Source organism: Gopherus evgoodei, chromosome 13 (genome assembly GCF_007399415.2).
Source record: "Gopherus evgoodei ecotype Sinaloan lineage chromosome 13, rGopEvg1_v1.p, whole genome shotgun sequence".
Taxonomy (NCBI): domain Eukaryota; kingdom Metazoa; phylum Chordata; order Testudines; family Testudinidae; genus Gopherus; species Gopherus evgoodei.
The window spans coordinates 3840165-3867300 of NC_044334.1; the positions used below are offsets into that span (position 1 = coordinate 3840165).

The following is a 27136-nucleotide window of genomic DNA, read 5'->3' on the forward strand; positions in this document are numbered from 1 at the left end:
GTAAACACATTTAGATCAACAGGATCCAGGTATGGGTATCCAACACTCTTCTTCTGATTCGGTAGATTAACCTCAAAATTGGAGTATATTCTTCTCTGAAACCTCGCAGAGCTGAAGTAGCAGGTTTTTTAAGATATGCAGGTTTTGAAAATGATGCCCCATAAATTCATACTTAATAAAACACTGACTGTCTCTTTTTTATATGGTGTCCCGACATGGCACAGGTATCTGAACACTGAAATGGGGGATAGTTTCATTTCAAACAAACAGCCTAAGAATTTGTAACACTTTCTGTGCACAGCATTCAAGTCATACTAGCGAATTGGCTGAAGCCTCTGGATGAATCGATTCACCACTACTTTTTTAAATAAATTATCATGGTCCCCTCAATCAAGCTGCTGATGCGCTTACCCACAATTCCATCCCAGATCATCTTAAACACAAAGGAATTCAGGAAAGAGGAGATGGTAACTAGCTCTTCCAGTTTGAATGAGATCTGTTCTTCATAGACTTCAATTTCGTCGAGAATTCTGGAGGAGGAAAACAAATGTTGGTTTATTTCCCTTTTGAGAGGGCTTGCAGAGCGTGCATTTTGCCTGGCACATTTAGTGGGAGTTCTCATTTCCTGTGATGACTAAAGCAGGAGCTAAACCCCTAAACCAACAGTATGTATTTACTGATTCTGATCAATATCTGAGTTTAACATAAGACAGCACAAAAAGTCTGAGAAATAAGCTACACTCAATACAGTATCACATTTAGAACATAAGAATGGCCACACTGGGTAAGAACAAAGGTCCATCCAGACCAGTATCCCATTTACTGACAGTGATCAATGCCAGGTGTCCCAGAGGGAGTGAACCTCTCCCTGCCATTCATCTCCAGGCTCTGACAATTTAGAGGGCTTTTTACTCGTAGATTGCAAAGCACTTGAACAAGGTGAGTAAGTAGAATTATCTTCATTTTACAGACGGGAAGACTTTCTACATAGGCAAGGAGGTGGCACAGGGAGTGGGCAGTGGAGTTGGGAATAGTCCCAGGTAGACAGGCTCCCGGTGGAGTGTCCTGCCAGCCAGACAATGCCCCTTCTTATAGCATGATATGTTTCTTTGAAGAATTTGCCCTGTGTTAAGACACAGCTGTTGCACACAAGCATTGAGAAAAAGCATTTCTAGAGCAGCCATTGCTGTAGTACCTAGTTAGCTCTCCTGCCACACGTCCATCCCTTACACAACACACACCTTGCAAGTTTTGCTCTTGCATTTTAGTTATTTATATGTAATTACAGCAGCATTTTGGCTCTCCACCCTGGCACTCAAAGAACATTCGATCTGTATATTCAAATTCTGTAGAAAGAGCCATCTGCTAGTAACCTACGTGATAAGGTGTCGAGAACAGTCACAAAACAGCATCAGCATAGCCAGCAGTCTCTTGGATTCCTCTGTGTCATTGTTCAGGCATTCCAAGAAGAGTTTTAATCCACCCTGGGGTCCCAGTTCACAGATAAATGCCCACAATTTGGGCAACAGGTCATCAAGATAAGTGAGGCCTACAGGAGGGAAAACAAAAGAAAGCAAGCCTTAATGCAGCTCCTTTCCCTGTATGCAGGGGAAGATGAATATGACCTGTTGCAGATAAGTTTATTTTGCAAAACTATCTGCTGGTGAAGAGGAAAGTCACATAGTGGTCATGGGTGCAATTCATGTGAACAAGTATCTACAATCACAATGAGACCAGAAGGAAGCCTCTTAACTAGCTAATACTACTTTGCACACCTACAGCACTGCACAAGCATCAGTTAATGAAGCCTCTTGTGATGCAGTCATTATGATCCTCATTGTACAGACCAGGAAGCAAGGCACAAAGGGCAAGGTCACGCAAGTTGCTCAAGGTTGCACAGAGTCAACGGCAAGCCAGGAACAGAACCCAGGAGCCTGGACTCCCAGCTTCCTATTCTAGCCACTAGACCAGTGATGGCTTACCTCCTCCTCCGTCCTTTCTTGTATGAGAAATAATTTGTTCTTAATACAACCTAAGTTCTCTGTAAAGTACGTGGCTGGGTGGCAGCCCAGCAGGCTATCAAGTGCCACGCAGTTCAGGTGTCCCTCCTCTCACTGCTGTGTGCTGCCCTTGCCCTCTGCCTTAGAGCTGCTCCCAGGAGCCTCCTGCTTACTGTGCAGAGTGTGTGTGCACGCTCTGACATCAAGATGTCCCCTCCCTCTATCCCATACCCCATCTCCACAGAGCAGGGGAGAAGACACATAACAGGTCTTAGGACGGAGGGAGCTTGCTTGCAGCTGCTGCTGTGTCTGAACTTGCTGATCTACTTAAAAGGGCAGCGTACTGAAAGGGACAACGCATGTCTCCCTCTGTCTCACACACACACACACACACACAGTCTTTCACAATTGCCTCCCAACACATACTTGTATTGTTGTTACTTCTTGATACTTTTTTCAAAGAGTGTTATTTTAGTTTTTTGACTGGTCTATGCATTTCATAATTTTTATTTCTCTCTTGCACTTAAATTTAATTCTTTGAGTAGTGAGTTCTAAAATGCCTAACCTGTCCTGCCTGGAATAGTATCAGAGGGGTAGCCGTGTTAGTCTGGATCTGTAAAAGCAGCAAAGAGTCCTGTGGCACCTTATAGACTAACAGGCATTTTGGAGCATGAGCTTTCGTGGGTGAATACCCACTTCGTCGGATGCCTGGAATAATTATCCCTATGGTAACTTTTAAAAAATATACATTATAACTAGGTTTTTGGTATCTGCTGGTGGTGCACATCCGCACATTACCTCGATATGATGCCCATAACAAAATTCATTCCACACATAGATGGAAAAAATGAGAGGGAACACGGAATAGAACGGAAGCATTCAATGGGATCACCACATAAAGACTGGTATTACTGGGTATTCTTCAAAGACACTGGGCTGGATTCAGTCAATAAGAAGTGAGCAGGTTTCAATGGAGCAGAATTTAGCTCTGTAGAATACAAATGGAAGCAACATTTGCTAAAGCAGCAATGAATGTTATTGATCAGACGTATGATCCAGGATAGAACAAGCTTTGCATCCAGCTGGTCAGTAAACAGCCCTGTGTAGTACAACTACCAGCAGAGTCAAAGGAATCAGTGAGAGGCACAAGTTTAGATCTTTAGAAGATTCCTCCCCAATTTTAAAAGGTGTTTTGAAGAAAAGACAAAAACCCACTGACCTGTGAGTATCTGCAGCCGGATCTGCGTCAGAGTCGTCAGCGTGGTTTGATATAGCACACAGATGCTGCAAACCTTCTGCACCTCTGCTGAATCCACCCGCTTGCCTCCAACTGGCTTGAGGATGTTGCGAACAGAGGCGGATTTCTGGAAGGCTCGCTTGAAAAGATCTAGTGGGAGATAAAGGGAGACACATGCAGATGGGTCTTGGAGACTGAGACATTAATCACCAGGTGAAGTCTTATCCTGGGTCACTGTGCAGCCCCATAACAATGGGGGTTTTAGTAAGGACAGTAACTGATTGAGTGGGTCATGCCACAGAACTGCAGATTTCAGTGAATTCCTCATGGCAGAATGCTTCATAGGAACATTCTCCATTCCATAAACACCAAGACGTTCTCTGACGACACAGAGATCACTCACAAGTCAGTCTCTAGTTTCAAACATTATCCAAATGTAATAGGAATCACTAGTTGTGCTACAATATCTAGCACATATCTACAGTGGACTAAGTCAGCACGGTTATAGGGGGCTAGAGCAAGAGACTAGGACGTAGAAATTCCAGAGCTATAATCCAGGTTCTGCCAATGATTCCTTGTGAGACTATGGGAAAGTCACGTAACCTTGCTGTGCTACAGTTTCCACCTGTGAAGCTGGGATACTATTCAACCACTGTAAGGTACAGAGACCCCCAGTAACAGACAGTGTGGTAAGGATTACATCGTGCTTTTCATCTTCAAACCACCTGAGAAACAATTCAAACCCTGCTTGGAAACAGGCAAGTGTCCCCAAGATATGTGACTTGCCAACGTCACAGAGTAATCAGAACAGGAATCAGACCCCAGGAAGAACTTGCCTCTAGCTAGGTAATAGCAGGTGCTGCAAAAAACTACTCAAAGCCTTTGACTAAAGGGAAGAAAGTCAAACTTCTGCCAGTAAGAGAGAGAAGACACAGAGCCCATGCCCTGGTCCTTACTGAACTGACTTTTCATAGGAAGGCTGTTCTGTGGGGAAGCAGTTTGCCCCGATGGATAAGTCGGATCCTGATTCTCCATCAGCTTCTTGCTGAGAACATCACTGAAGAGGATGCGAATTAGGTGGACTCCCCAGAGATGCTGCAACTGCTTTGTGAGCAGAGGCATGGACTCATTTAACCTAGAAGAAAAGTCAGGGGCGAGGGAGAGAAAGAGATAAACAGGTTGTAACAATGGCTTTATTGCATCTAACAAGTTGCATATGAATGCAGTGTTAAGGGTGCCCAATTAAAATACAACTCAGGCATTATGGTGGCCACACTGTCCATCCTAACAGTGACAGAAGTACTGCATGTATAACCTGGCCAAGTTATAAATCTCGAGAGTTACTTGTCTCAGAGATCATGCTCACTTACCCATAATCCACCGTCTGGGAGAACCAGCCAAGGACAGGGTGCCAGTGCGTGAGGTTGGATTTCTTTTGCGACACATACTTCTGGCAGTAAGAGAGCATGTGGATGAGCACACTCACAAAGTGAGCAGTCTCGTCCTCTAGCACTTTGTCAGTCAAGGAGCCCAGATAAATGAGGTTACCTGAAAAAGAACCAGCAGCAGCCCTCTGAAGAGGAGTGACATTTGTATGAGAATTACTATGACACCTTTACTGGAGACAGAAGGGGGCTGCGATCAGTCTCTCTCCACCACCTCTCCACTCTTCACCAATGCAGGGACGTACCCCACCCATCTGCTCCCCAGTGCCCCAGCCAGTCACTTCAGAATCCCTCCTCGTTTATTTGTTAACGCTACACTGACTCAGCGCCTTCAGCTGGAAAGGGTCATTGTAAAAACCATCAGTGTGGGCTGCAGCCTGCTCCCACTGAATTCCCCATTGACTTTGATGTTAACTCTGGAGAATCACTGAGGTCCTATGTCTTAAAACGAATTGGGGGACTGAATGGGTTAGAAAAACCAGGCCAAATTCAGGTCTGGCATAAGCAGGTTCAAGTAACAGTGAGAGTAATTAACCATTGGAACAATTTTCCAAGGTTGTGATGGAGTCTCCATAACTGACCCTTTTTAAATCAAGACTGGATGGATTTCTAGAAGTTCTGCTCTAGGAATCCTTTTGGGGGAGCTCTATGGCTGTACATAAGAGATCCAGCTAGATAACCACAATGGACCCTTCTGGCCTTGGAATTCATAACAATTTTCAAAGTCAATGATGCTCAGGGAATACAGTGTTTTCACTGACGCTGCCCTCACTCAGACTGGGTTTGGATTAAGCCTCAAGAACAATTCCTTATAGAGATTCAGATCCAATTCAGTTGTCCAGTGACCAAAATTTGTCTCTTGTTCTCTGATGGTTGTTCACCGACTCTTTTCACAGCAGTCCCTGGTTTCAGCCCAGTTTCCAGCACACACTTCCCACACCAAGGTGATGCTCTGTGCTAGCACAGGATCTCCTCCCATAGCCATCTCATTTGCTTCCCACCAACACTTCACGCGCAGCATTATATGAAATAGAGAGCTCCTAACAGTAGCCAGGAGACCGGTAATGAATTACAACAGCTCCTCTGACTATTTCCACAGAGCTGATGTGAACTCAGCAAGTTTCAGCAGCTTATCAACGTAGGCAGGTAATTTCGCGTTTGCTGTATCAGTGTCTAACTAGAAAGCAAGCTGAGGTTATGATTTCCTGTTAGATCAAAACAACACATCTGTAGGAAGGGGTCTCTTTTTGAACCGCCCTCCTCTGTTTCCTAGATCTCTTAGCATGACCCTCTACATTCACTTAGTCCTGCCTCAGCGCAGGGGACTGAACTGGTTGACCTCTTGATGTCCCTCCCAGCCCTACATTTCTATACCTTACATTAAACCTGAAGTTAAGTGTCCTTCCAAACACACATGACGCAAGCTATTTTAGAAACCACCCAAATGGTTGTTTCAGAAAAGCTTAGACTTTAAAATCCAGAGTCCTTAACCCCAAGAGAGGAATTCAGATTTCACTTCCACGGAGCCCTCTCCTCAAAACAAAGGAGGACTCTTAAATTTCTCCTCTGATGTGGAACATGCTCAGACTCCGGACACATGCTTACCCAGTAAACAAAGAGTATGGCTTCCTTCTAAACACACGCAGACATCTCGGCACTGAGCCTCACGACTTAAAAATAAGATGAATTTGCGGAAAAGGTCATGGGATTCTAGCACTGAGAGACGCTGAAAAACAGAATTGTTTTTAAATGATTGTGAAGTTGCAAATTAAACTAACAGAGCATCACACAAAAGCCGCCAGACCTGACACCACATCAGCGATTCAGGGTGTCTGTTCATTCCTGGGAGCAATCACTGCGTTCAGGGGCTGCGCAGGCTTCATGCCAAAGAATTACTCTAAAGAAGAGATCTCACAAGAAGATCACAGGCATGTGGGGGGCCTGCCACAAGGGAGATCTGCAGGTGAACTGGGCATATTCTAACCAGTCACAAGGATAACCTTCACCTGTCCTGAATCTATGGCAGTTAAAAACGCCTGCATTCCCTGGAATTCACCGGCAAACAGCCCATGCTGTGCAAGGGAGCAGACAAACCCATGGTATTAGTGGGCAGTATATCACGGCTCAGTGAAGATCCTGCTCTATGTGATAGATGATTTTGCATCTCTTTGTTCATCCGCTCTCCTGTCAGAAATCACCATGGGGATGGAAGGACAAGGACACAAAAAATAAAATGTCCAGCCTAAAAACAAAGAGAAGCAGAGCAGCCTCAGATCACACACACAGCTGAATACGTTAAGTAATAATTTACACCCAAAACTGTGCCACTTGCAGTTTCTCTAAACCATAGAGATGTCCCGAGTTGAGCGGATAAATCTCCATAACAATGTCCTATTCATCTGCATGCCCAGCTGAGTGGGGAGGAGGCTCTGCATTTATCAGCTGTTGCCACAGTATCTTACCTGGTAAGAAATGTGCACAGCACTCTAAATACCAATACAAAGCAAACCACTCTAGCGGCTACTAAAACAAAGACTCAAACCAGTTTTGAAAAACCAGCACAAATAACATTCTGGCTTGCTGTTATTTAATATTTCTATGATGGGAGGACCTAGAAGTACCATGAGGTGTGGTGGCTAAGTGGCTAAGGTGCACAACTACAATCAGGAAGGTCGTGGGGTCAAGTCTTGTTCGATCTCACACCAAAAGGCCAGCTCCAGTTTACCCAGCTGCAGAATGGGTATCTGATCCATCCGTTTAGGGCTGTCAAGGTGGTTGGATGTGATGCTGGCCATGTCACACCCTTGTGCACCACAGGCTATGAAACTGATGTGCCTTAAGAACATCAGCCCAATTAGCCATTGGCATGGTGGGAAGATTGACAAGAGGCTCCAAAAGAAATCATGGCTTGGGTGTGCTATGCACTCTGTAAGAGTTTCTGTCCCGAAGAGTACATGGTATACACACAAAAAGATATTTTACAAATGGGGAAACTGAGGCATGAAACAATTAAGTCAGCTTCCACAGCATTAGAAACCCATGCTATGAAGGATGGGGGAGGAACACGTGTTTCCATTAGAAAAGGATTACATTTTACTGTCAACTTTTAAGAGGCTGATCCAACTTTTTACTTGCCATTATTTGTAACTGTAGAGTCGCTGATGACTAATTACAGCATATTTGATATGCCAAAGGGCTCAGGATTCTGTGATGGAGTAGCCCACGTACCTCAGGTGTTAGTGTAGCAAGGTGAGTCACAATAGCAGGCACTGACATGATATGGATCAGGAATGATCTCAAGAGATTGTCAGAAAACTGAGCAGCAATCACAGGGCTGAAGAGAGAGAAAAAAAATACGTCAAATCTCACACTTTGTGTTTCCTAAGAAATGCAGCCTTTCTATCGGAGAGTTTCAGAACTGGCTGCTGCTTCTGTTCTCATTACAGAGGTCAGTTTAAAAAGAATCAGCCCCCTATGCCTTCTGCTATCATGGCGATTTAACAACATCCATCATGACCCCAGGGAATCAAAGAAAGCCAGAGGCAGGAGGCAACATGGAGTCTTATTCCATAATACACAGCACCTCCCATGTCTCTAAAGAGCTCCATAAACGCTAACTAGATTAAACCTCACAACACTCCTGTGAAGTAGATAAATAAGTAGTTCCCATTTACCCAGGCAAAGCTTAAGTGACTGATTCAAAACCAGTTTGAGTCTGGGGCAGGGTGAGAAATCACTCTACTCTTGCTGGAATGATCATCAGAAAATCAGATCTGAGCCTGTCCCATGATCCCAAAAGTGACACTTACGGAAGGAAACCAGTTAAGAGTTCGCTCATGAAAGTCTTTAGGGATGCTACTTGGGCACTGTGGTCTGACACCAAGTGAATTTCCTGTGAAGAGATCTGGGCTTTGCAGATCTGAGTTTGGATTGTGCCTGGACTTTATTTTGAAACATAGGGGGGTGTTTCTAGCTAGTCCCTCTTTGGAGACACAATTTACACATGCAAATTGAACTGCGAGCACAGATCTGATCATCTGCACCTCTACCTGACATGCATCCATAACTATGTCCTTAAAGGCACACTGGCAGTTCATTGTGAGATGCGAATCACACTTGCAGAAAGAAGGCCCGTTCCTTCAGACTATTTACCCAACACACAGACATACAGCATTCCAAGGTTAACCACACAACTGATCTTCACAGCTGATTTATAAACACTTGATTTTAGGGGTACAGAGTAGAAAAAAAATCAAGCTCTCCACCTAAATTAGCATCATGCACTAATACTAATACACGCACTAATACAAACTCACAGACAGATACAAAGAGAGAAACACAATGAGAAACTGGCAGGGCAAGAGGTCTTCAGACAGACACTGAAAGCAGCTTTGGCTACATATCACCTCAAGCGGCTTTTGCTGCCTTACCGCAATGCAAGAGAAAAGACTGCAGTTAAAGTGCCTTTGGACAGGGATGGTCTGGATCTTGCCAAGCCATTTGTTAACAAAATCTGAAAAGAAAATGGCAACTCTTGTTAGAGAAAGAATCCAGCTGTGTTCTTGAAGGACACAGTCACTTTCAAGAGATATAAAAAGAAATTAGAGAGAGTGTTGCTTTAATGTGGTTGTTACAAGCCACTGGCCTGGATCACAGCGTTTCTGTTCCATGTACTGGCAGCACAGAGAAACTGCATTCAAAGAGGTATACTGTGATCACACTTGCTATTTTTATAAGACTTTTCTTCAGAGGGTCTCAAAGCCCTTTATAATCCATAAACAAGCCTTGCAACAACCCTGTGAAAGATGGACACCCCCATTTTACAGATGGAAAAAAGTGAGGCAGGAACGGTGAAGAAACCTGCCTAAAATCACACACAAATTCAATGGCAGGGCTGGGAACAGAATTCAAGACTCCTGACTCCTAGTTATATATTTTAACCAACTGCACTGCACTGCTGCCTTCCATCTCCTAATGAGATGATGAAATGGTAGTTAGATTAAATATTGCTCATGGAAAGGAGAGGAGGGTGAGTTTTTTGGGTTTACCAACTGTGATGCTCTGTACCTTGGCGGAACACCCAGAACCCCCATGTTCATCCTTGTAAAATGACTGTGTGGCATCCAATGCAAAGTTTGTCGTGTCAGCCGTCTTCAGAAGGCTCATGATGCATTGAGCATTGTTGTTACAGTAAGGCTATAGGTTATAATTTCATGTATGTAGCTATGAGGCTGAAAATGTATCCTCACAGCTTAAAATAAGGCCAGGCAAAAACTCTCCAAGAGCAGAGAGGCAGTTCACACCTAATCAGGGCAGGTATGGGACAAACCCAGCCCAGTCTCACAGGAACAAAGGACGCTGGCCTAGGCAGCAACAAAAGATTCTGTTAGACTCTCGGGGGAGTTACCCCCCTTCCTTTGGTCAGTTTGGAACGGCGATGAGGTAATGCTCACCTGACTCTGAGGGCGGGGGAAGGCAAAGCCAAGAGGGAAGAAAGGACATGATAAAAGGGAGAGACATTTGCCATGCTCTTCCTCTCTCTTCCACCTCCATCTACAGATACACACCAAGCAACCTAAGCGCTGATCAAAGAGGAGAGCCTGGCTGAAGAGCAACCAGGCAGCCTGTGGTGAGAAGCATCTAAGTTTGTAAGGGCACTGAAAGTGTTAAGATCAGCTTAGAATGCATCTTCTTCTATTTCGTTTGACCAAATCTGACTTGTTATGTTTTGATTTATAATCACTTAAAATCTCTCTTAATAGTTAATAAATCTGTTTGTTTATTCTGCCTGAAGCAGTGTGTTTGGTTTGAAGCATGTCAGAGGCTCCCCTGCGATAACAAGCCTGGTACATATCAATTTCTTTCTTAAATTGACTAATACAAGCATGCAGCATCCAGCGGGCATAACTGGACACTACAAGACGGAGGTTCCTAGGGCTGTGTCTGGGACCAGAGATATTGGCTAGTGTAATTTGGTTGCAAGAAGCTGGGAGCAGCTTACATGCCAGAGGCTGTTCATGAACAGCCCAGGAGTGGGGGTTCTCACAGCAGAGCAGGGTAAGGCTGGCTCCCAGAGTCAAGTATTGGAGTGACCTAGCAGATCACCGGTCCAAATAACACCAGATGGGAACGTCACACCGACCATAAGCAAAGTATTCTCAGAGAGAATCGCTGCCAATACATATCCAACCCAAACATGAAACAACATGTCCAGAGAATCTTAGACCTTAGTTAAGGCAGAAAACACTGCAGGGTTTGCAAAGCATATCAACTATTATAATCACGAACAAACCTGCAGCACAGAATAAAATCCCTTCTGATTGAGATGTCCCATGATATTTGCACAGATGTGGTTCATGGCAGGTCGCAGGGTTTCTCCTGAGGACAAAATAATGACATTTCTGAGAATTATTTGTGTGTCAAATAATCTATATGAACTGTAGTCAGACACTGTAAATTATGACAAACTTCTGTTGTCATAATCATACAGCTTGGCAGTGCATACAAGAGAAGAAAAATATTCTCTTTCTGCAGCCCAAGCCGGAAGACTTTAAAACAAAGAGAGAGAAGAAAGGTCTGGATGGGTGGCTACAACAGGGTTTTGGAAAGAGCCACACAGACCTTTTCCCCGAAGTATTTTCCACGTGGAAGTGTCTGTGAAGGTAACAAGCATCGTGAGGTGCAAATTGACCAGTTTAGAGTCTTGTAGGATGTCAGGCTGGAATAACAAGAACATCAACATTAATAAACCAAGGCTACAACACTAAAGTGTGAAACCACAAGACACACAGAGCTAAAACCAAGGAAAGATTTTTACCTTAAGCTGTTTGAGAAACTCACAGCAAAACCACAAGATGTCCTTGATCTGTTTGATCCACAAGAGTGTAAGATCCTTAGAAAGTGCTAATGACACATACCACACCTACAGGCAAAGAACAGAAGAAATTTGTGGTACCTTTTTCTGCTCTGTTGCTTATCCAGCAAACAAGCCAAGAGGTGGTGTAATAAAACTGCTTCCACAGGCCACGCAGATCCCAGCACTGGACCAGAATTGCCCCACCCGTGTAATAACTAGGTGAATTGTAAAACGTACCATGCAGGAAATGCCCTTTGATCTTATGAGCCCATGTAGCTTTCCTGTGTTTTTCTATAGGGTTTATCAACATATAAAACAATCCACCATGGAATGTAAGTGACACCTGAGTGTGTCTCATTCTTGATATTTCAGATTAGTGAACTTTTAAAAAAATAAACCTAAATCCCCCTAACAAAGTTGACCTGCTGACCTTGGGCTCATTCTCAACATCCATACTACTCAGGATACAGCGACACAACCTTTCAAAGCTCTGTAAAGAAAGAGAGAGACATGTTACTGCACTTCCCCACAAGTACAGTCAGTTACTTGGGAAAAACTGTTAAAAATGGCAGATTACAGGAAGCAAAGGCCTTCCCCACTGAGACCAGCATCTTGTCTCTGGCAGTGGCTAATACCGGTGTCCTAAGAGGAAAGAAAAACCCATTGATATATATAATTGCTCCCTTTTACATTACAGATTGAGTTTGACAACATTTGCCTTGCTTGCAAGTTACACAGTGAAACTTCAAACCACTCTAGGCTCTATGACATCACTCCCAAGATTCTCAGGAAGCAGAATGGAAAAGAATCCAGATTACTCCTTGGCCTGAGAAAGAATCAGTTTACTCCTGGGGTGACACTTCAGTGAGGTAATTAGTTACAGTAACACAGAGGCCAACCAACACTGTGGCACCAAGGGTTGATGGGGGAGGAGAGAGAACATGGCCAGAGTTCGGGGAACTGTATGTCACACTAAGTATACATTTAAAATCAGATAAATGTAGAACAACAACAACATTTGATGCACTTGTATTTCTCCTACAGAACAGAAATTGCTTGGGAAAGAGGCAACTGGGAACAACATGCAGCCAAACAGATTTAATACAACTTAATATGGCCACTCATCCTTAGAGTGCTTTCTCCCTGACCAGTCTTCACAACTCCCCTGGGAGGCAAGTATTAATATTATCTCAATTTTACAGATGGAAAAACGGAGGCTGGGCTATTAGGGCTTTGTCTTCACTGCAAAGTTAACTCGGGTTCTTATTTGAGTGTTGCCCCTAACCAGAGACCTAGGAACACACAAAACCCTCTGGCTTGAGTGTGGTGGTGCTTTACACCGGAGCTTAGCTGGCCCATTGGGTGTCACAGCCAGGATTAGAACTCAGGAGTTCTCGGCTCTCAGTCCTGCTGCCTCCCCACTGTCCTCACCATGGCATTACAAGACAAAAGGAGCCGCAGGACACTCTCTGAACCCTCTATGTTGTAACAACCCATTTGACAAGCCAAGTAACAACTCATACATATCAAACATATAGAATACATTATACATTTTTAATCTGAGGGGGGAAATGTGTCAGAGCAGCAGCATTACCTCTTTGTCCTCTTTAATTGTGAAAACAAACAGCAGTTTCCTGGAAATTTTGAAGATGGAAAGTGCACTTCTTTTACTGGAAGCAGATTCATTTATTTCAAAGAAATCCTCCACTTCTCTCCTGGGAAGGAGGAGGAATCAAATGTTGAGCATTTTAAAAAGCCAGTAGTCTACAGAAAGAGCTCAGTTCACAACAAGCAACAAAGCCCCGGGGGTGGAATTTCACACACCTGATCTCCCTCTGCAGCCAGCATCGACAAAGAAACCTCCTGATAAGGGCTTGGATCTGAATGGCAGCTCTCTCTCTCTCTTTCAGCTCTCTCCGCTCCTCACGGGCCTGACGCGCTTTATCGAGGAACTGAGCTTTGGATGACTGTGCTGTACCGAACATTTTTGTAACCTTCCACAAAGATGAGATTGGGGAAGGGAAAGGAAGGAGTTACGTGGATGTTAGAATACATGCAGCAAGTGTGTTTAGGGAGCTGGGAGTGATATGGACACAACCTATAGCCCCAGGGCAGGTGTGCATGGAAGGACAATTCCCTGCATCGCTCCAAGAGACCTGCTTTGGTTGGTTTGGACAGGCTGTGTCCACCTTCAGACAGAGGAAATGAGATGTCCACAGAACACACAGCATGAGATGGGGAGCCAAAGTACAACATACACAAGGGCGCCAAAAGCACAATGTGTCAGCAGCACAGTTAAGCAGAAAATAAGAACAGGTCTGGTACCAGAACCCCCATCAGCCAGCACATTTGCCTCTTCTACTTTCAAACCTCCACCTCATCCCCATCAGCTCGTCATGTTCTCACATCAACTTTAATTAGTGTCTATAGAAAATTCTGAAGGGCAGGGGAACAAGGGTGGATAACAACAGAACTGTCTGAAATAAAGGAGGTGATGAAGGGCCCAGTTTATCCAAGTGGAATCACCCCAGTTTAGACCATGAAACAGCTGTCAAGCATGTTGGGAAACTCCCAATGTCCCCTTTGGTAAATAGGGACTATACAGCATCTGTCTTTGTAGGAAACTTCTGACCTGTCCCTCTAGTGAGGGAAGGCTGGAGGCTAGTCCTTCCAGAAAGCCACTTCTGGTGGGGATGAGGTCACTATGCTCCCAGCCATGGAAGAAAGAGGCTGAAACTGGTCTTGAACTCAGCTTCCTCAATGTGATAGCACGCTGCTCTGCCCCTAAGTCATCTAGACTGGCCCACTCTATTGCACCTCTAACAGGTGAATTGTTTGGTAAATATTTAGAGACAGTTTCAATATTTATGAAGCAACAATCACAGCCCCAGAGCCTTCAAAGCTCAGATGAATACATTTCTACAGTGTGAATATTAAAGGCAAATAATTTTTATAAAAACTTCACACAAAACTCACCTGAGGATTTGCTTCTGCAGATGAAATACTGATACTCATCCATATACAAACATGATCCACATCTGCTCTGACTTCAGATAGAGTCTCCCTTTGTTTCTGTAGAGATAAACCAATCAATTCTAGATCTGGGGGTGGGATGGGGATCGTCTATTAATTTCATTTGTTGTTCTATATGTCTTTGGCTGTACTCACCTACCCAAATCACCCAGCAGCCACACAGAGACAAATGTTGGACAAACCTCAAAACACAGAAAGGTGCATCAGGGTTTTGGTCCACCTGCTGCAAGTGATATGCCTCAAACCTGCTTCGAGAAAGTAAAAAAAAAAAAAAAAAAGGTTTATATATCTCATGTAAAACTCTTCTACCAGAATTTCCTCATCATTACATTTCATAGCAAAGCTTGACAAATACCATAACAAGAACAAAACACCAGGATTAAGATTATTATGAATATTAACTAATTTCTTTCACTAAATCTCCCTGTATACATCTAATCCACCTATCACCATATCTGGCTACCCAGCGACCTCAGTTTAACAATCCTTTTAACAGAGTTTCCAGCTAAGAGAATACGTCACACAGAATCAAGCACCCCTCCTCCCAAACACCAGCTTTTGACCCCTCATGTTCTGCTCACCCCTTAGCATCAAGTACCCCCAGATTCTCTACTCACATATGCTCCAACACACAAGGTACCTCCCTGCCTCCAAACATAGCTTCCACCCAAATGTTACAACTCTACCCCCAGGTCACCTCTTTCGCCCAGCACCAGGTCACCCTGCTCACCGGATCCCCCAGCACCAGATCACCCAACAGAACTGCCCAGACCAGGTCAACCCTCCCTCCTCCGCCATCCCCCAGCACACTCCTTTCCCTCCCAGGATCCTGCAGAACATACCAGTCCCAGAACACCACTTTCCCCAACACCCCCCGGGATCCCCCAACACACCACTCCCAGAAACCCCCAGCACATCGCCTTCCCCCCCCCCCGCCCCCGGGATCCCCCAGAGCACCGCCTTCCCCACCGGGATCCCCCAGCGCACCCCCCGTGCCCCCGGGGTCCCCCAGCGCACCCCTTCCCCCCCACCCCCGGGGTCCCCAGCACACACTGCCTCTCCCTTCCCCCCACCCCGGGATCCCCCAGCGCACCACCTCTCCCCCCGCCCCCGGGATCCCCCAGCACACCCCTTCCCCACCGGGATCCCCCAGCTCACCACCTGCCCCCCACCCCGGGACCCCCCAGCGCACCACCTGCCCCCCACCCCGGGACCCCCCAGAGCACCGCCTCCCCCCGGCCCCCGGCATCCCGCGGGACTCCCCCCCGCACTGTCCGACAGCCGCTGCACCCTAGGCCAGGGCCCCCCAGACCCCTCCCCAGCCCGGCGAGCAGCCGCCTCACATGCCCGCCCCCAGCGCAGCCGGGGCCGCCTCCGCGAACGCCGGGGGGGGGGGGAGCAGCACCACCCCCGCCGAGTCCCAGGCCGGGACAGCAGCCGAGCGCCGTGTGTGCGCCGCGCTTAGCCCCCCGCCCGGGAACGCAGGCCCGGCTCAGCCAGGGGCCCCGCTAGCCGCTCCCGGGGGCGCCGGGAGTCCGCCAGCCGTTTGCACACGGGCACGCCGCCTCCCGAGCCCCAGCAGGCAGGCCGAGGGGGACGGGCGGGCCCGCGGGCCCGGCGCTTTGCGAGCACTGAGGGGACATCGGACGGGTTTGGGTGGAACGCTCTGCGGGGCGGAAGTGAGGTGATCCTGGGACGGAAAATAGGCCGCAGTGAGGGGCGGAAGTTCCCCCGCCCCGGGTGCTTCCGGTTTCTCCGCGGAGCTGCCTCGGGGACTCGCTTGGGCTTTTCATGGTGAGCGCCGGGGCCGGGTCTCCGCGCGGGGTCGGACACTAGTCGGCGCAGTCCCTGCCCCCGGGGGGCCGGGCTGCGGTGGGGGGGGGCGCGAGGCCCGGGGGGGCGCGTGGGCCGGGCTGCGGTGGGGGGGGGCGAGGCCCAGGGGGGCGGGGGACGGGCTGCGGTGGGGGGGGCGCGAGGCCCGGGGGGACGGGCTGCGGGGGCACGAGGCCCGGGGGGACGGGCTGCGGGGGGGGGCGCGAGGCCCAGGGGGGCGGGGGACGCGAGGCCCGGGGGGGGCGGGGGACGGGCTGCGGGGGGGGGGGCGAGGCCCGGGGGGACGGGCTGCGGTGGGGGGGGGCGCGAGGCCCGGGGGGACGGGCTGCGGGGGCGCGAGGCCCGGGGGGACGGGCTGCGGTGGGGGGGGCGCGAGAGGCCCGGGGGGACGGGCTGCGGTGGGGGGGGCGCGAGAGGCCCGGGGGGACGGGCTGCGGTGAGGGGGGGGCGCGAGGGACGGGGGACGGGCTGCGGTGGGGGGGGCGCCAGGCCCGGGGGGACGGGCTGTGGTGGGGGGGACAGGGACGGGGGGCGGGCTGCGGTGGGGGGTCGGGGATGGGGGACGGGCTGCGGGGGGGAGGACGAGGCCCAGGGGGAGGTCGGGGGTGGGGGGCAAGGACTAGGGAAATTGGAGAGGGTCCAGAGAAGAGCAGCAAGAATGATTAAAGGTCTAGAGAACATGACCGATGAAGGAAGGCTGAAGGAATTGGGTTTGTTTAGTTTGGAAAAGAGAAGACTGAGAGGGGACATGATAGCAGTTTTCAGGTATCTAAAAGGGTGTCATCAGGAGGAGGGAGAAAACTTGTTCACCTTAGCCTCCAATGATAGAACAAGAAGCAATGGGCTTAAACTCCAGCAAGGGAGATTTAGGTTGGACATTAGGAAAAAGTTCCTAACTGTCAGGGTAGTTAAACACTGGAATAGATTGCCTAGGGAAGTTGTGGAATCTCCATCTCTGGAGATATTTGAGTAGGTTAGATAAATGTCTATTAGGGATGGTCTAGACAGTATTTGGTCCTGCCATGAGGGCAGGGGACTGGACTCGATTACCTCTCGAGATCCCTTCCAGTGCTGGAGTCTATGGCCATGTCTACATCTAAAATTTTGCAGCGCTGGTTGTTACAGCTGTATTAGTACAGCTGTATAGGGCCAGCGCTGCAGAGTGGCCACACTTACAGCAACCAGCGCTGCAAGTGGTGTTAGATGTGGCCACACTGCAGCGCTGTTGGGCGGCTTCAAGGGGGGTTCCGGGACGAGAGAGCAAACCGGGAAAGGAAACCAGCTTCGCCGCGGTTTGCTCTCTCGGTCCCGGAGCCACCCAGCAAACCGCAGGGAAGGAGACCTGCTTGCTCGGGGTTCCGGGACCGAGAGAGCAAACCGGGAACGCCGCGGTTTGCTCTCTCGGTCCCGGAGCCACCCAGCAAACCGCAGGGAAGGAGACCTGCTTGCTCGGGGTTCCGGGACCGAGAGAGCAAACCGGGAACGCCGCGGTTTGCTCTCTCGGTCCCGGAGCCAGCCAGCAAACCGCAGGGAAGGAGACCTGCTTGCTCGGGGTTCCGGGACCGAGAGAGCAAACCGGGAAAGGAAACCAGCTTCGCCGCGGTTTGCTCTCTCGGTCCCGGAACCCCGAGCAAGCAGGTCTCCTTCCCTGCGGTTTGCTGGGTGGCTCCGGGACCGAGAGAGCAAACCGCGGCGTTCCCGGTTTGCTCTCTCGGTCCCGGAACCCCGAGCAAGCAGGTCTCCTTCCCTGCGGTTTGCTGGGTGGCTCCGGGAATGCGAGAGCAAACCGCGGCGAAGCTGGTCTCCTTTCCCGGTTTGCTCTCTCGGTCCCGGAACCCCGAGCAAGCAGGTCTCCTTCCCTGCGGTTTGCTGGGTGGCTCCGGGACCGAGAGAGCAAACCGGGAAAGGAAACCAGCTTGATTACCAGAGGCTTCCTCCTTCCACGGAGGTCAAGAAAGGCGCTGGTAAGTGTCTACATTGGATTACCAGCGCTGGATCACCAGCGCTGGATCCTCTACACCCGAGACAAAACGGGAGTACGGCCAGCGCTGCAAACAGGGAGTTGCAGCGCTGGTGGTGCCCTGCAGATGTGTACACCTTCAAAGTTGCAGCGCTGTAACTCCCTCACCAGCGCTGCAACTTTCTGATGTAGACAAGCCCTATGAGTCTGTAAGGGGGGGAGGTCACCTCTGCAAGCTGGGGCGGAGGTGGGCAGTGCAGTACAGGGACTGGGTCTATTGTTACTGTCACTCTAGCTGGGGGGGCGGGGTGTGTCTCTGCCGGCCCCGCCTCTCTCCTCTGCTAACAGTAGCAAGGACACACCTTGCTATGCATAATGGTCCCCTAGTGCCCTGCTGAGCTGCCGGATAGCCTCTGTCCAGGTTCAATGGAACAGTGTGTGGAAAATCTCAAGGCAAGAATAGTAAGAGATTACACTCTGTCCTAACTGCATTGAAAGCACTGTGAGTGTAGGGAGATGGGAAGGCTGCAGTCACAAAGGCACACACACTCTCCATTTCAGGAGCACTAAATTCACTTACTAAAGATTTTTTTCTTTCTGAAACCACAGCTAGTGAGATTTGTAATAGTTTTATGGATCATCCAGTCTGACTCCCTATATGGCTGTGAATGTACTCAAATGCCAGATGATGCCAGAACTAAGCCACTTCTCAGAAGAACTTAAATCGTGTGAGTTTTGAGGTGGAGAGATGAATGCACTTTTTCATCCTTCTACTCAGTTTAGCCACAGTAGATAACTTACGGTTGTAAAATGCTGCCCAGAGTTCACAAAACTCTGCACTGGTTTAGTGTATTTACATTCTTTAGTTGGCTTGTCTAACCCTCAGGAGATTGTATGCAGGGTTTCTTTGTGACTTTAAGTAAAATATTTAAAGGTAGCAAAGAGGAGGAGTTGAGACTGAAATAACACCCACTATGGAAAGTGGAACCCATGTATAGTGAATTCAGATCAGCTGAAATTGTTTATAGTGAAATAGCATGAAAGTCCAGAATCTTCCATGCACAAGATTGTCTGTGGTGCTATGAATTGAGAGGAGCTGTTTAGTGTGAAAAAAATGTTGGCTTTAAATGCTTCCATTGGGTACAAAGCCATTGTAAACTTGAAGTTAGTTCAGAAAGGGGAAGTAACCTGCTGAGTTTAAAAAAAAAAAAAAAAAGTTAAGCATTGGACAGTCAGAGTGAATGCTAATAGGCAATGCTCTGGATTTCAGTTTAGCTTAACTTTGCTCTGTTTGCCATAGCTGCAGGAAACTGGTCAACATGGCATTAAACTACTTACAGGGCAGGTCTCTAGTAAAAAGTCCTGAAACCGTTCCTTAGAGTTTTTCATATTTTATTACAGAGACAGGCCTAGGAGAAGCAGTTTTCATTCAATGGGAGGGTGTAGGGCAGGGGAGTGGGAGCCAAACCTCCTGGCTTTATTTCCAGCTCTGCCCCTCTCATGTTGTGAGTTTGGGCAAAACATTTCACCTAGGTTCCACCAGCTGCAAAATGGAGATAAGCCTGACAGGCTATCGGGAGGCACTGTGAGTTTCCCCGCTGGGGCGATAGAACAGCAGGGGATTAGTATTACCTACATAAAATGTTACAAGGGAGCAGTCCATTGTGTGGTACGCAGTGCAGAAGCAGGCCTAATTGGCAACCTCCTTTGTTTTCAGGAAGAGATGTCAGGAGAAAGCGTGGTGAGCTCAGCAGTGCCGGCAGCTGCGACTCGCACCACCTCCTTCAAAGGGACCAGCCCGAGCTCCAAGTATGTCAAACTGAATATTGGTGGAGCCCTCTACTACACCACAATGCAGACCCTGACCAAGCAGGACACCATGCTTAAGGCCATGTTCAGCGGCCGCATGGAGGTTCTCACCGACAGTGAAGGTAAAGAGACACTGTTCACATCACTTAGAGACTCATGGCAGGGAAAAAATAACCCTTCAGTCAAGATTGATCAACATATTAGAAAACTGACCGTTGTAGTGAACAAGCTTATCCTAGCCCCAGGCTTCTCTAAGGCATTTGTTGTTGTTTTGTTACTATAGCTAGCAAACTATACAGCTGAGAGAAGCCATGAAACTGGAAATATTTGAATCTTATGTCTCTGAAGTCATGACCCTCCTCTCGTTAGATTACGGTAAAGTCAAAGGCTCCGGTCAGACCTAGTTGAATAAACTTTGCTTCCTTCTGAAACACTGAGATGAAAAGTACTCTGTTAGAGGAACTGAGTGGCATAGCTAACACAAGGCTTAGGAGTCAGAACCTGCTTTTTGACCTTGAGGCTGAAAGGTTAATTGACTTGTTTGATTTCTCGGTCTGTAATATAGAACTAAAACTTACCTTATGAGGGTTTTGAGCCTTAGTGTATTAAGTGCCTTGGGGATCCTTGGATGAAAGGGGCTGTAACTTCATTTTTCATGTGAGGTTACATATTGTTAAATTCTAGAAAACAAACCAGTTATGAAATGTAAAGAAGCCGCCTGTACTGAGGTTACTGACACCTATTTATGAATTTCTTGCATCTGAATAATTGTGATGTTAGTCATTTACTAGGACATATATGAGACAAGCAAAAAGCTACAAACCTGTAAAAGCAGCTAGCAAATGGATCTCTTTAGTCAAGTCCATCTGCAAAGGGATAATTCAGAATGTAATGGGAGAAAACTTGATCTTTTTACATGTACTAATCGTGTGAAGATGCAAGAGAAGTTTCATCATCTGAGGGCTGTTCAAAACTTTTAGCCCAGTTAAATATCAACATTCCCACCGTGTGGGAGTACCACTGACTTTAATTCCAGGCACAGCTTTCTATTTGTGTTTTGGCATTTTGCCCATTATCTGACAGCTGCCATATTTGCAGATTTATACACACATTGTCTTTAACAATAGTTCATTAGTAGACTGATCTTAGAGGTTAAAAACTCTCTTTTCTGTTGATTAGCTTGTTAGCGTATTGAATGTTTGAACTTGTCTTGAGGATGGGTTATATACTGCTCCTCAACTGGAGCAACTGAACTTAGTTTTCAGTGCCATAATTCATCTATTATGTGTCTAGCGCTGGGGAGAAATAAGTTATGGTTTAAATAAGGCCCTCCTGACAGTTTTCTTGTGAGCAGGAAGTGGATTCGCAGCCAGCCTGTTAGAAATACAGCACAATTCAATATTTCAGTATTACCATTTTAGCTAGAATCCCGTCTCTAAACAATTGGCGAAATAGTCGAGTTTGGTTCAGTTTTTGTAGTGGCTTTTGCAAGTATCCAAGTACTATACAGAATTCTAAATTCTTAAAGGATCAGTCTCCTCATCACAAAAAAGTCAGGGATCTCTGCAGCTGGACATTAACAGCTATGTAACAGCGCACAACTACTCTACCTAACAGTTTAGGGTAGGAAGCAGAGAGAGTCTCTCTTGTATGGAAAATGCAGGGGGAATTATAGGTAGGTAAGCAAGAATATAATTATCCAAGTTGGCCATGATTACTTTTGAAAAAGTCTCATGGGATCATTACTAACCATAGGCTGTTACATTTAATCTAACACTCTGTACATCCAGCGTCACAGCGCATAATGCCAGGGGAACATTGGTTCAGTGCTGATCGAGAGGGAAACGTGCCAGCTACTCAGTCATCATTTACTTCCCGTTTAATGACAGCACTAGAATGCAACCTACTGAACATAATTCATCACCCTAGTTCTTTTGCAGAGGTTTCAGAATTTCAGCCGTGGCACTGAATCAGAAGAATGCTTATAGTGTTAGACAAACATTAATCCTCCCACTATCCTTAGGAGTAGGGAGAGCCCCTTAACTTCTCTGTGTTTCCTCATCTGTAACATGGATAAATAACTCACCTAAGGCCACACAGCAAGTGAGTTAGAACTGTGATTAAAACTATGCCTTTGCACTGTTCACTCACTACTAAACAAACGCTGCCCAATGCATGGTCTCAGAGCTTCACCCAGAATGCTCTGGGTCGATACAGTACAAGTGCTATTACAATGTGTCCTTAAAATAGGAAATCCACTTTTCTATGTGTGGACAGATTCTGTGCCCTTCCAGGAGGGAAAAGTTGAAGGTACTACTGCCAAGGGTATAAGGCCATCTGGATCTGACCCCGTTAAACACCATGTTTGCTTTGCTGTGACTGTCACAGTTCGTAGGTAGGAATGCTTCACTTGCCCGTTTGTGCTGGTGTTTCAGGGGGATTTTAGCACTTCTTGCACGTTGAAATGAGAGCTACTGCAGCAGGAGGATAATGTTTTATCTTCCACTGCCTGGTTTTACTTGGAAGTATTAATGGAAACCAGGACAATAGCATCATGGTGTTTAAAGGAAACTACCCTTATCTCAAAGCCTTCAAATACTGTGTTCTTCAGTCACACCCAAAATCTGGCACAAAATAGGAAGTGTTTTTCAGGAAAAGCAACTAGATTCTTTGAGAAAATCACAGAGTAAAGTTTTTAAACTTGTGGAGCATTTCACACTGAGAATCCTGTTCTAAGTAAATGATCATATGGCTTGTGTCACCATAGTATGACACCCCCTCCCCCAATTGACAATAGAAATAATATACATCTTCTCATCCTGGAGGAGAAATAGCTACAATGTAGATTCTTTTCAGTGTACAGATTTAATCTGAAAGCTAAAGCAACCTGTATATTTCAAAATCTACATCTTACTGGAGTAGTAGGATAGAGGTTGGGGAAAGACACTAGTCTCCCACAAAGGCCCCCGGAATTCTCTGTGCAACATGAATTCCTAGTCTCCCCAGCTGTTCTAAAATGTGTTTTTAGATTTTAACGAGAGACCAGATTTCATTAGTCTGCTTTAAACAAGAGCTGCATGAAGACCCCCAAGTAATCTAATGCCAAGATATGATGTTATTTGTTAAGACTTGGCTAGAAGGAGCTGCTTGCTTTAGTATTGGTGTTTGGGAGCCATCACTTCAATTCTTTGTGTAACAAAAGTTCAACTCCCATGTTTCCCATTGTGTCTATTTATGGTTCTTGAGGATATTTATTCCTGCCTGATTAGTGGATCCCAAAACATTTTGTAAAACAACAATTATTAAAATAAAGCTTTATAAGACTGCAGACTACAGATGAAACGTGCTTTCTTAGCTCTGCAGCAGCCAGGCTGCGGGGGTGGCAGTGGGGCTCACTTTCCTGGTAAATCTCTCCTTTTTGCAGCACATTTCGGCTGACTAGTAAGAACAAAAGCACCTATAAGTCACAGTGATGGAGTTGTTAAATGTGGTGTTTAGCAATCCAGCACTATTTTGCACTTTAAAGCATTTTCTCATCCTTGCTACAGCTGCCTGGGCCATTAGGAAGGTAGCATTCCTACAGGTTTACAGCTAGGGAAACCAAAGCTGAAGTTAACTTTTCCAAGTCCAGAGAGGGTGTCACAGCTGGGATGAGAACCGAGGAGTTATTGACTGCCAGTCCTGTGCCCAGAATGCATCTGTTCTCCCTATACCATCCCCCCTATGCAATTCCAATAAATCAAGTCACTGGCTCCATTTGGTCTGTGATAGCTCTCGGGTTTTGGGAGGATGGCGTTTGCTGTGCCCTCTCCCCCTTACAGCGGAGTGGCCAGTGGTCCTCATTTCTGCCATGGCCCCTGTATATGTTGTACTATGCCCAGTAATTTGGGACAATCGTAGTTTGATTCCTTTGTCAGTTTGCAACAAGCATCTGTAAATCAGGTCTGTGTAATCACCCTAACTTCCTAGTACATTCCTCCCACGCCCTCTGAAGCTGCAGTCCTAACCATGCAGCACCCCCGTGTAAGGGGGGAAACTGAGAAAAGTGCAGAGTAGAATGCTAGTGAATCTCTTGCTAATTAGGCCATCAGGAGGAAAGGCCTACATTCAACTCAGGGGCTGGAGAATTAACCAAGTAATCAGAGTTTTAGTAGTAATTTCATTAATTCAAGCCATGTGGTACATGCTTTACCGTACTTTTCCCTTATTTGTCTAAAATATGAGTCCTTCCCCACAAGCGTTTCCTGTGAACATTCTTGAGTCAAAGCCCATAAAAATGGCCGCCTGTTTATGGAAACTGGAGCTGGACATTGCATAATGCCTTTCTGGGCCCTTTGGTCTGCGTCAGGAGATGGACTGCTGCTGCATGGGGATGAAATATGAACAATTTATTCAGATTACGGGTGCCGTATAGTCTATTCTAAATTCTGCTGAAGCTCTGTGTCCCTTTCTCTCTGGTATCCCTGTCCAGGACTGGTGAGTAATGGGCCTTTTAGCAGGTGGTGTCGTAAAGGAAAGGCTACGACGTGTAGAACGATCTCACTCGTACTGCTCACATACTTGCATTACATCTTCAAAGCACTTTAAAAACATTCATCTACTAATCAATTTGCTGTTCCCATTTAGTGCCAGTTGGGAATAAGGAAGATGAAATGGGACTTGCAAAGATTCTGCTGAACTCCCTAGTATCTGTGTCTTACTCACCTCTTAGCTTCCTTCTCATCCTTCTTGCATGAATGCTGCTTGGGGGCAGCAGGATTATTTTCAATGCAAATCTGCCATTGTTTTTAAAAGATAAAGCATCTGGAGTGGCGAGCACTCCCAAGCCCCCCTTCCGTACCAGTGTGTGGGATGCGGAGGGGAATGCATTTCATCAGGGTCCTGCAGGGGATGGGAGAAAATAAATGTTCTTTAAAACAACAGCAGTCTTTCCTGCATGCTGGGGAGGAGTGGTCTGTCCCAGAACAACCATTAAATACCAGTGTGATGGGGATTTTGCTTAGGTTCACCATTCTCTTGTTTGTGCACAGTAAGGGGTCTGAGGCATGAGAGAGCCAATTGTAACAGGTAGGACTCCTGGGTTCTGGCCCTGGCTCTGCCCTTGACTGGCTGTAGGTCCCTCAGGGTAAAACACCCAGGGCTGGCCTGGGTCAGCTGACTTAGGCCGGGACTGTGGGGCTATAAAATTGCTTCCTTAGATGTTTGGGCTAAGGGACCCTCCCCGCAGGATCTCAGAGCCTGGGCCCCAGCCGAAACCCAAACATCTCCACTGCAATGTTACAGCCTCACAATCTGAGCCCCATCAGGCTGAGCTGCTGCCCTGGGCCAGCCGCCAGTGGCTTAGTGCAGTGTAGACATACTGCTAGACTCCAGTTAGCTACCTGGCAATCCTTGGTTTTGCCCTATTTGGCTGTCTCTTAGCTGTAGTTATAGAAAATCTGCCCTGGTGGGGGTGGGTGTTTGAGGGCAGCAGGGGCAGTCAAGGGTTGAAGTATGCTAGCACGTCCAACAGAGCAGACAGGATTCCAGGAAAAGAAGTTGCAGGGGCGTAAGGGGGGTGGGAGAAAAACTCAGCTTAATTTGATCGTGGGAATTTTGTTTTGCTACCACTTCAGCTAACTGATGGTCAGTGGCTTGGGAGTTGAAAGATACAGCGAGCTTCCTCCCTTCGCCTCCCACCACACGCGCTTGAAGAAATGTTGGAGATACAGACGCACAGAGAATTCCCTGTAGAAGTACAGCCTGCTGCTGTTCCAGCTGCCAACTCAAGCAGAGAGATGGGGTATTCTGGAGCCTCTCAGCAGGATGTGCTTGGTGCACCAGCATGAGGCAATGTTCTGGGGAGAGGCTCCTCTGCACAGAGTTGCAGCGTGTTGCACCATGTTCTGGCCAGCTGGAGTTGGAAAGAGGGAGGGTGGTGGACTCTTTGCCTAAGTCTTTCCCTTCCCACTGTTCAGCTGTACCCTGCTTTATCCCTCCCAGGCTGGATTCTGATCGACCGCTGTGGCAAACACTTTGGGACAATATTAAATTACCTGCGTGATGGGGCCGTGCCTCTTCCCGAGAGCCGGAGAGAGATTGAAGAACTGCTGGCTGAGGCAAAGTATTACCTGGTTCAGGGTCTGGTGGATGAGTGCCAGGCAGCTCTACAGGTAGGTGTGCAGTCTTTAGCATGGAGCTAGTGAGACGCCTGGTCACCAGCTTGTTCCATCAGCCAGCCTTTCCTTACGCCCTCCGAATATTTCCTCTGATTAATCCCACTTCCTGCCTGTCCGCAGGAAGCAGTGAAAAATGAGTCCCTGCTCCTTTGTTTGATGTGGATTGTTAAGGCTGTAAGGCCTTAGGAAAGATCAAGTATTTTTCTGGACAAATAATTCTTTTCTCTGTGTCTAGTGAACTTTAAACATGGCATCATGGGGTTCCAGGTGTATGTACTTGTCAGAGATCAGATCCGATTAGCGTACAAATAAAGATAGTTAAAACTGCCAGCACCACGAACACCCTGGGATCCCACTGTCAAGCTGGACTCTTTCCTGCTTGCTCATCACCAGTATAAGATTCTACAGGCCTGTTCTGTGACCCTAACACCCTCGTGGAGTGCTGATGGCAGAGAGATGTAGTCAAAGGCATAAGGTGCTTTGCTCCCCCAGGAGCAGCAGCAGCTGGGGAGGACCCCAGCAGCCATTGCATGGTTGCTTAGGGTCTTCTGCACTCATCTCTTCCTGCCCAAAGTCTTTGGCAGGGGTGGAGTAGGCCTGTCAAAGCAGTGGGTCTTGGAGTTAACAACCTGTTGAGATGCATTAGAGAGTTAACTCTTCTGAGCCATTGTTTGTTTCAGGCTCTCTGCAGACTCAGGCAGGCGGCATTACATCAGTTATGCTCAGGTCACATTTTTCCATAAATGAGTTAGGAACCTTTTTAAATGAAAAAGTTGGGCATCTAGAGTCACATGACCCCAGAAGG

The 27136-nt window shown here is 47.2% G+C and overlaps 2 protein-coding genes across 10 annotated transcripts in view; one reads left to right on the plus strand and one right to left on the minus strand.

Moving 5' to 3' along the window:
* Positions 1-16015, minus strand: part of UBE3B (ubiquitin protein ligase E3B) — a 34705-nt gene extending 18690 nt beyond the window's left edge. The window contains exons 1-17 of one of the 6 annotated variants that reach the window (XM_030582532.1): positions 15915-16015; positions 14707-14816; positions 14515-14610; positions 13363-13532; positions 13133-13253; positions 11969-12028; positions 11500-11604; positions 11304-11400; positions 10975-11060; positions 9113-9195; positions 7911-8016; positions 6288-6408; positions 4608-4785; positions 4194-4372; positions 3220-3387; positions 1378-1549; positions 412-530 (exon numbers count right to left, since the gene is read on the minus strand). In XM_030582532.1, the coding sequence (XP_030438392.1) occupies positions 412-530; positions 1378-1549; positions 3220-3387; positions 4194-4372; positions 4608-4785; positions 6288-6408; positions 7911-8016; positions 9113-9195; positions 10975-11060; positions 11304-11400; positions 11500-11604; positions 11969-12028; positions 13133-13253; positions 13363-13532; positions 14515-14553 (1804 nt within the window). In that variant the 5' untranslated portion in view covers positions 14554-14610; positions 14707-14816; positions 15915-16015. Of the gene's footprint in view, positions 1-411; positions 531-1377; positions 1550-3219; positions 3388-4193; positions 4373-4607; positions 4786-6287; positions 6409-7910; positions 8017-9112; positions 9196-10974; positions 11061-11303; positions 11401-11499; positions 11605-11968; positions 12029-13132; positions 13254-13362; positions 13533-14514; positions 14611-14706; positions 15468-15914 lie in introns of those variants that run through there. The other 5 variants (XM_030582534.1, XM_030582533.1, XM_030582536.1 and 2 more) reach the window with 5 other exon arrangements.
* A 262-nt stretch (positions 16016-16277) lies between these two features.
* The window catches only part of KCTD10 (potassium channel tetramerization domain containing 10), a 53977-nt gene continuing 43118 nt past the window's right edge, over positions 16278-27136 (plus strand). For all 4 annotated transcript variants that reach the window (XR_004002962.1, XM_030582625.1, XM_030582623.1 and 1 more), the window contains exons 1-3: positions 16278-16365; positions 20082-20295; positions 26156-26325. Coding sequence is in view for 3 of the 4 variants with exons in the window: in XM_030582625.1 (XP_030438485.1) it covers positions 16363-16365; positions 20082-20295; positions 26156-26325 (387 nt within the window). In the remaining variant the exon portion in view is untranslated. The remainder of the gene's footprint in view (positions 16366-20081; positions 20296-26155; positions 26326-27136) is intronic.